At 54.2% G+C, this 8,361-nt stretch overlaps 1 protein-coding gene across 7 annotated transcripts; it reads left to right on the top strand.

Annotated features, from left to right (window-relative positions):
• Positions 1 to 1,679: 1,679 nt before the first annotated feature.
• Positions 1,680 to 8,361, top strand: GPD1 (glycerol-3-phosphate dehydrogenase 1). 7 transcript variants are annotated; one of them, XR_011255877.1, is made up of 10 exons: positions 2,298 to 2,881; positions 3,372 to 3,549; positions 4,355 to 4,495; positions 5,066 to 5,204; positions 5,437 to 5,549; positions 6,226 to 6,452; positions 6,681 to 6,787; positions 7,195 to 7,325; positions 7,444 to 7,519; positions 7,723 to 8,361. XR_011255877.1 is itself a non-coding variant. In XM_069584438.1 (9 exons), the coding sequence occupies exons 2-9, from the start codon at positions 2,772 to 2,774 to the stop codon at positions 7,817 to 7,819; spliced, it is 1,119 nt and encodes a 372-aa protein (XP_069440539.1). In that variant the 5' UTR covers positions 1,680 to 2,132; positions 2,698 to 2,771; the 3' UTR covers positions 7,820 to 8,361. The 7 variants fall into 7 exon arrangements, 2 of the variants coding, with proteins under 2 accessions (XP_069440539.1, XP_069440538.1); XR_011255874.1 differs by having other exon boundaries at positions 6,219 to 6,452; XM_069584438.1 differs by lacking the exons at positions 7,195 to 7,325; positions 7,444 to 7,519 and adding an exon at positions 1,680 to 2,132 and having other exon boundaries at positions 2,698 to 2,881; positions 6,219 to 6,452.

Here is an 8,361-nt window from a genome sequence, read left to right as displayed (position 1 = left end):
CGGGTCCCTCTCCGTACTGACGGAGAGCTCTTCCCTGAGTGTTCTCCAATGCCATTAGCCATGCTCATGGTGTTTGTTCATTTGACAAGTGTTTATTGAGCACCTGCTGTGCGCCATCTGTGGTTCCAGGCACTGGGGATATGGTGGAAAATAAGGTTTCTACCCTATGGGTCTCAAAGTTTTGCCTTAGAGCTTGTTCTGTCAGCCCCAGTGGTCCAAGCAGGGCAGATGCTGGCTGAGATTAGCAGGCTTCATCACTGCATCTGAGTCCTGCCCTCAGTTCCTGTTAAGTGGCACTGACATCCTCTCCCTTGCGCTTCTGCATTCCCCAGGGTATCCTTGGGCACCCGTGATCCCATACACTCGATGATCCTGAGCCTCTAGAGTGCTCAGGGCTCCCATCTGCACACGGGCCGGAGACGTTTGTGTTCTCTGTGCCTGTCACTCTTTAACGTTCCACTCTCTCAACCCTGAGTAAGATTTTGGTTCTTAAGACTGGCGTGGATGTGCTCTGCTATCATCCTGGTACTGTAGATGGCCAACCCCTCACTAGTAGAGCTAACACTCTCAGGGTTGGTTCCCAGTAGCAGAAGCAGGAAGTTCTGCCTCTGTTGCCATCATAATAGGCTTGCTTCCCACCAGGTGGCTCTTTGCTTTCCTCCTCTGTGCCATTATCTAGTTTGGTTCTAACCAAGAAGGGAATTTAAGATACAGGACGAAGGCAACCACATTTCAAAACTAACTAAAAAGTTAACCTTTGCTTCCGTGGATGTGAATACTCAAGTATTGCCTATGTGCAGTCAAACCCAGCAAGGATACAACCACTGTTCCCAGTCTGGAATGTGGGGGTTTATCAGACTTGAGTAGGAAAAGCAGAAGTGTGTGTGGGTGATAACTTGGAGTGGAAAAAATTGATGTCAAGGACATTGAAATGGCATCTGTTTTCACCCAGGCTAATTACATGTGTAATGAATGGCTGATGAACCATTATTAATTTCAAGCAAATAATCTACAGTTTGCTCTTGGGAAAAGAACTCTTGTGTAACAGATAAGTTCCTGTGACAAGCTAATTCTGAATCTCTGCACACTTCATTCCTATATAAATGAACAAATTCTTTGTCTCCTAAGAATGATTGTAGGGAGAAAATGAGAGATGAAAACATTTAGGCAAAAACACGAGGTTATTTTATGCATAAACATCCATTCTTTGGGGTTCTCATCCTATGTGCCAGGGACACAAGCATTCTTTCTCTTCATCACCCATAATCGGAGCTCCCAGCTGGCAGCCTGGCACTGGTGCCTTTTTCTCAATGCCAGGGTAATAACAGTAATCTACAGGAAGCTGGCTATGTAGTAGGCTTAATTTTGTTCCTAAGAGAAATCAGCTGCTGATTTCATCTATGTCCCTGTAAGGGAACTCCCTGGCCATGGGAGCAGAGTATGGTGGGCTTTTCCAGGGCAGTCCCTAGAACTCAGAAACCATTTCTCCCCAGTCTTGGTCTCAGGGCCACTGACCCTGATTCAGTGGTTGCACACAGACTCCCCTCTGGCCCAGTACTTGGCACAGTTTGCGGCCAGCAACAGCCCAGTGGGACGGAAACACCCACTCAGCAGTTGGCCAAGCCAGGAGGTCAGCACGTGAGCACACAGTGGTGTCTGCCTTCCAGGCCAAGGTGCACAGACAGCTGGAGTGTTAGGGGCCTTTGCCCCGCTCTCCACATCAGCCTAGAAACAAGCTCGCTGCTTAAACATTGCTGTGGGCAACGTAGAGCCTTGAGCTACTCAGTGTGTCCCTTGCACTCTCCCTCCTCCCAAAAGCACACACCCCACTTAGTCTCAGTTACAGCATCTGAGACCACAAGGCTCTACAAGGCTCACAGCTGCCCCAGGTCCTGCCTCCCTCCCCTTTCTGGCTTCTGCAAAATAGCCACTAAGCTGAAGGAGCCCCTGGCATGGTAGTAGCTGGGAAACCCCAGAGAGAAGTGAAGGAAGCTCAGTGCCTCTCAAGGACAGTGAACACTGGGGCTGCCTGCCTTCTTCTGTCCTCCTCAAGCCCAGAGTCTGCAAAAGACTTGTGGACCCTTCGCGTCCAACTTTAACCCTTCCTGCCCTCCTTTCTGGAAAGCATTCAGGTGAGGAGAGACCCAGTGGTGGGTTCTGTTTCTCAGGCTAGTGGGGTCTTCTTATCCTTTGGCTGCCCCCAAAGCAGGCCCTCCTCTCACCTTCTATGTGGTCTTACCTTACGTAAAAGGGCTCACACCCTCCACCTCACTCAAACACAGCGCTGCAGTGGAGCTAGAGTGGGACCAGTGACACGTGACCCATCACTGCCAGAGGATAAACCTGCAGAGGAGTTTTGGGGTCCTGGGAGATCATGTGGGGGCAATTCCTACCTTGGAAAAGCAAGCATGCCTGTGTCTGCTGCTAGGACTGAATACAGCTTATTCCAGGGCTAGGGGACAGAAGGGAGTGCAGGGGACTGCTCACTTGTTCCTTATCTGGGCTTGCTCTTGGCAGACCTCAAGATGAGCCCATTGCAGGGAAGGAGGGGGGTGAGGACCTGGGCAGGAGCCAAGGGAAGAAGCCTGCCAGCACTGTCAGCTGGCAAACCTAAGAGGAAAAGCGGGCCCTGTCTGTGCCCCATTCCTGTTCCCCACCTGTCTCTCCCCTTTTCCCCCCTTTCCCTGGCCCTGCCAGACTGTCTCCCTGGGTGCCTGCCTTCCCTCCCCTGGAGGGCGGGGCTTGGCTGCACCCACGTGTGTTGGAGTTATATGCTCCCAGCCGGCAGGGGAGCTGGGGAGAGTGGCACCCAGCTGGCGGCTCAGGCAGAGAGCAGCACCATGACCGGCAAGAAAATCTGCATTGTAGGCTCTGGCAACTGGTAAGCAGCTCTGTCAAGGAGTGTGTTGGGGGGCAGGGGGGGCTCCCTCGAGTCTTTGGAAGTCAGGGAGGGAGGCTTGGTGAGCAGGAAGTGCTCTGGCTCCCGCTGCTTTCTCTTGCCTACCCCACCAGGACAGAGGGCGCCCCGACCCCTCCTGGCCCTTGCCTCTCGGCAGTGGCACCTGTTCCCCACAGGAAGGGAGCCTCCAGAGGGCTCCCTGCCTGAAAAGCTGTATGGGCGGCAGCGGTCGGGGGCAGTGTTGGGAGATCAGAAAGCTGGCCCCCTTCTGAAGCAGCAGTGTCAGGGAGGCTGAGTCTCCTTTTTACTGCCTGCTCATTAGAGACACAGTGTCATAGGGGATGGGGTGACAAGCGAGGTGGCAAGTACATAATCCAGTGGATACTGTGGTATCCCGAGGTAGAGCACAGTCCCCTCCCCGCCACTGTTCCTGCCTCATCACTCCACTTTTTGTGTTCTCCGCTCCCGCCAGGGGCTCAGCCATCGCCAAGATTGTGGGTGGCAATGCAGCCCAGCTGGCACACTTTGACCCACGGGTGACCATGTGGGTGTTTGAGGAAGACATCGGGGGCAGAAAGCTGACAGAGATCATCAACACACAGCACGAGAATGTCAAATACCTGCCAGGGCACAAGCTGCCCCCCAATGTGGTGAGCCCCAACACCCCGTAGAAAGGGAGCGGGAAGCGGAGGGGGTGCTTCCTGCTGGGAGGGGGCCATTTCATGTGCCACTGGTCTTGAGGAGCATCTCAGGAGGGCTCCTCCAGGCACAGGGTACCCTCGTGCACAGCTCCCAGAGCACTCTGGGACTGAGGACAACCCGAGTGCATACCCCTGCATCTCCACCTTGCCCCGTGGGCTCCCAGGAGGAAAGGGAGGGGGAGAAGGTGAGGAAGTTGGTCTCCATGACAACCAGAGGCAGGTTCTCTGGTTCCCAGACTTGGGGTTCGGGTAGTGCCTGCTGGGCTCTAATCCTGTTACTCATTCACTGGGTGATTAGCAGACATGGAGACTGCTCCTTGGACTTAAGGTCTTTGGTCAAATCCATGTGGCTTACTCCCCACCTAGAAAGGGCAAGCAGGGAAGAGAGCAGGAAGACTGGGGCTCTCCAATCCCAGCTGGGGGCCCTAAGGAGCAGGGTGATGAAATCTTACTTGTCCTCTTCCTCCTGCCAAGCCCAGATCTCACTGTCCCACAGCCAAGGGCTAGGAGAGGGCTGGGAGGAGGTTTCCAAGAGTTCTCAAGAGTCCAGGACAGCTGAAGCGCAGAAGAAATAATGGCGAGGGGGGAGAACAGAGTGTCTTGCTCCTCCAGGTTCAGCCCTTCCAGATTCAACCCCAAAACTACCCTTCCTTCTTCCCCACCAGCCTCACTCTGGTTCCTAGATCTCCCGAATGGGGCTCCACAGGGGCTAGAAGAAGTCTGTCAGGCCCATGAGCACTGGTCACCCCCACAGGTGGCTGTCCCTGATGTGGTCCAGGCTGCAGCGGATGCCGACATCCTGATCTTTGTGGTGCCCCATCAGTTCATCGGCAAGATCTGTGATCAGCTCAAGGGCCACCTGAAGGCCGATGCCATTGGCGTGTCTCTTATTAAGGTGCCAGAGACACCTTCCTGTGGAAGGGGGTACAGCCGCCTGCTGTGGGGCTCAGGGTTGGTGAAGTGAGACCCACAGAAAACTGCACAAGTAGGCCAGGAATCTTCTGAAGAGAGAAGAGTTAGCTCTGGGGGGGCTGGAGAAGCAGACGCCGAGGGCCACTGGGAAGAAGAAGTTGGTTGGGGAGTAGATAAGGTGTCAGTTTGGAGGCAGATGTCTTAGGGAATTTAGATGCATGAGGGATGCCTAGGGGATATGAGAAGCAGGCTGGTTTGAGGAGCTGAGAAGGGATGGAAGCTGGTTTGGAGTACTCAGGGGTGGGGTGTTCAGAGGTGTGGAGGGGTACATTACCTTGGAGAAGTAGGTTGTGGAAGAATTTTTGGATGCTTTTATTTTCACATGAAAACGCTGTCTGCTCTCCTCACAGCAAGCTCTGGCTGCGCTGGACTAGGGGAGGACCTTTGGGGAGGGACACTGACGAACAGTGAATTTGGAAGGGGCAGGATTTCTGGGTGGGAAGCCCTCAGTTGGGATAAAAGGCACCTGTCCTGAGCTCCATCCTGTGCCCAGGGGGTAGACGAGGGCCCCAAGGGGCTGAAGCTCATCTCTGAAGTGATTGGGGAGCGCCTTGGCATCCCCATAAGCGTGCTGATGGGGGCCAACATTGCCAACGAGGTGGCTGATGAGAAGTTCTGTGAGACAACCATTGGTGAGACCCCACCCACCTGCCTACATAGTGCAACTCTAGTTATATCCCCTCCCCATGCTTTATTTCCCACCCATCTAGCCATCTTCTCCCCATAAGGCAGGCGAAGGAAGAAGCATTAGAGATGAGGGGGGTTGGATGCCCCTATGGAAAGAGTTGTAGCTCCTGCTTCAGGCAGGTGTGGGAAGAAGAGTCAAGAGCCCCTTCTTAAAACCTTACCTCCTCCCCAATTTAGGTAGCAAGAACATGGCTCATGGACAGCTTCTGAAAGAGTTGATGCAGACACCCAATTTCCGAATCACGGTGGTGCAGGAGGTGGACACAGTAGAGATCTGTGGGGCCTTAAAGGTGAGAGGGGCACAGAGGCAGCTATGAGGTGAGAAGGTCCTGAAAGAAGGCCTAGCTTAGCTGTCCAACGTTGCCGGGACTCCAGGTGCTCACTCCCCATCCTCACCGAGTAGGACACATGGGAAGCACTGCAGAAGCAAAGCCAGGATCACTCAGGCCTGCAGTCGCTTACCTTCAGACACTGGGCTCCCTTCTTCCTTTCCTCTGTAGCCCCTTGTGGGACACCCTATCCCTGGCTCAAAGGGCTGGTCTGGTGGGAAAGAGGAGATGCCCTGGCGGAGCACCCGGGGTAACGGGAGATGAGATGTCCAGGACACCCAGACAGACTGATGACCAGAACTCTGGCTCCCAGACAGACCTATGGATGGCTATCAGGGACATAAAACAGCCGTGGATGGGTGGGCCGGGTAGACCGGTTTTCAGGGAAAGTCCTCAAGGATGGAGTATAGGGCAGGGCTGGGGAGCCAGGAAGCACAAGTCCAAGCTAAAAGAAGGGAGTGCAGCAAGGGGGGAAACCAAGAGTGGAAGGAGTTGAGGAGTGCACCCACCTTCCTTATGAAGGAAGTGGGCACATCATGGCTGATGGAAGAAGCACGAGGCAGGTGCTGAGGGTCCCAAATGGGGCCTGCGGGAGGGATCCTTTCTCACCCATGACTCCACTCTTCAAAGAATATAGTGGCCGTGGGGGCTGGCTTCTGTGACGGCCTGGGCTTTGGCGACAACACCAAGGCGGCTGTGATCCGACTGGGACTCATGGAGATGATCGCCTTTGCCAAGCTCTTCTGCAGCGGCTCCGTGTCCTCTGCCACCTTCTTGGAGAGCTGCGGTGTTGCTGACCTCATCACCACCTGCTACGGAGGGCGGAACCGGAAGGTGGCCGAGGCCTTCGCCCGCACAGGAAAGGTGGGCCCTGGGGAGAATGGAGCAGGGAGGGTGGAGGGTGGGCCCTGTAGGTGTTAAGGCAGAGGAACCTGGCTTGTGTCATCTCTTGAGCACAAACATTAAGATTGTTGTGAACATTCCCATTTCTTTCCTCTTAAGACCCACCTCCTGCCGGAGCCCCAGTCTCTCCATCTCACACTAACAACTCCCCTCTCCCATTCCCATCTGCCCGTCCTATTTTCTTCACAGTCCATTGAGCAGCTGGAGAAAGAGATGCTGAATGGACAGAAGCTGCAGGGGCCCCTGACAGCCCGGGAGCTGCACAGTATCCTCCAGCACAAAGGCATGGTGGACAAGTAAGTGTCGGGCCCAGCCCCACTCATGAGGGAACCATGGCCAGAAGTGCTCTCCCCGTTCATCATCTTCCTGAACCCTCCTCACTGCCCACTGTGAAGCAGGCAGAGAGGGAAAGGTGGTCTTATGTTTACACACAGAGCCAAGAGCCTGGAGAGGGACTAGTGGGCCCACTGTCCCCAGCTAGTGCATTGTCTTTGAATTCTTTCCAGTCTAGTGCTCTTTATACCACATTGCTAGGACCCTTTACATGGCCTCCCGCTGTCCTCTGCTATGTGGGTGGACAGGAATAAGCTTCTGTGACTGTCTGCCTTTCTGTCTATCACCTTCAGTCTAAGCCACTTATTTGAGGCCATCCCTTCTGTCCTCGAATACTGTCCTGGGTGGTGAGGTGTGAGGAAAAGGACAGTCTTCTTTTCAGGGAGCACCGAGACAGTGGGGGTGATGAACTGATCTGACCAGAGCTCTGTTGATTTGAGAAAGAATCATAGAGCAAGAGAATTCGAAACAAGCTCAGAAGATCAGCTCACGACTGGTCAGGTAAAGCCTCCTGGTAAAAGGAGCAGCCTGGGAAGAAGGAAACTGGCATTTACTGAGCACCTTCACATAACTCCTAATCACTTCTTCACTACTTTGTTATACTGACTCCCTTTTACAGCTGATGATAGTGAGGCTCAGAGAGATTAAGTGGCTTGCCAAGTTGGAACAGAAGTTGATGCCAGGAAATCATGCAGGCAAGTTCAATATGATAGGGAGAAGGGCAATAAGAACCTGACCCTAAAACCCAGGGCTAGGAAATTCAACTTCTCAGCAGTTGGAAATTGAGAGCCAGGGTCTGCTTGAGCTTGAAGGTGGGAGAGCAAGGAGTAGAGGGTTAGGGGTGGAGGATTGGGGGCTCGTCTGGAGGCCAAGCTGGCTCTGTCCTTCCCCATTCTAGGTTCCCTCTGTTCACAGCTGTATACAAGATATGCTACGAGAACCTGCCAGTGGGGGAATTCATCCTCTGCCTGCAGAATCATCCAGAACATGTGTGAGCAGGCCTGAGGCCCAGGCCAGGCAGCCTCTTTATCAATGGAGACAGGCAGAAGCTTGGGGTGCCTGGCCACCAGGAGCTCCGGGACTCCCCACAGAGCAGCGTCTTCTCAGCTTTTCACTGAGTGACAGGAGGCTGAGGGCCCGGGTTCCTGCCTGGAGATCCTGAAGCAGCCCACAACCTCTTGGCCATCACATCTCACCGGAAATGGAGTTGCCTAGTCCCTCTCCAAATGGGGAGCTTTCTCCCTATCCTGTGAGAGGGGCAGAATCAACCCCAGAGTGGCCTGCTTTGGGCCTGTGGGGGAAGGAGGGGAGGGAAAGGGAGGTAAGGTAAGGGCTGCTTCGTGCTGCCTCACATAGACCAGAATTCTTGTCCCCATGCCTCAGCTACAAGAGGGATGAGGCAAGGGCTGCAAGGAGGGGTCTGGGCTTTTGAGCTGACATGGCCCCAGGGACCCCTTTGCTCTGACCTCTGCCAGGCCCCACGGGGTATCAATGGATCTCTCAGTGTTTGTTCATAAAATACAAAGATCTCAAACAA

Source organism: Ovis canadensis, chromosome 3 (genome assembly GCF_042477335.2).
Source record: "Ovis canadensis isolate MfBH-ARS-UI-01 breed Bighorn chromosome 3, ARS-UI_OviCan_v2, whole genome shotgun sequence".
Lineage (NCBI taxonomy): Eukaryota > Metazoa > Chordata > Mammalia > Artiodactyla > Bovidae > Ovis > Ovis canadensis.
This window is presented reverse-complemented; position numbering and strand designations above follow the sequence as displayed.

Coding starts and splice junctions, on each gene's coding strand:
- GPD1 (XM_069584437.1), top strand. CDS start 2,526: ATGAGCCCATTGCAGGGAAGGAGGGGGGTGAGGACCTGGGCAGGAGCC. Junction 2,882..3,371: donor ATTGTAGGCTCTGGCAACTG/GTAAGCAGCTCT, acceptor CGCTCCCGCCAG/GGGCTCAGCCATCGCCAAGA. Junction 6,788..7,722: donor CACAAAGGCATGGTGGACAA/GTAAGTGTCGGG, acceptor TCCCCATTCTAG/GTTCCCTCTGTTCACAGCTG.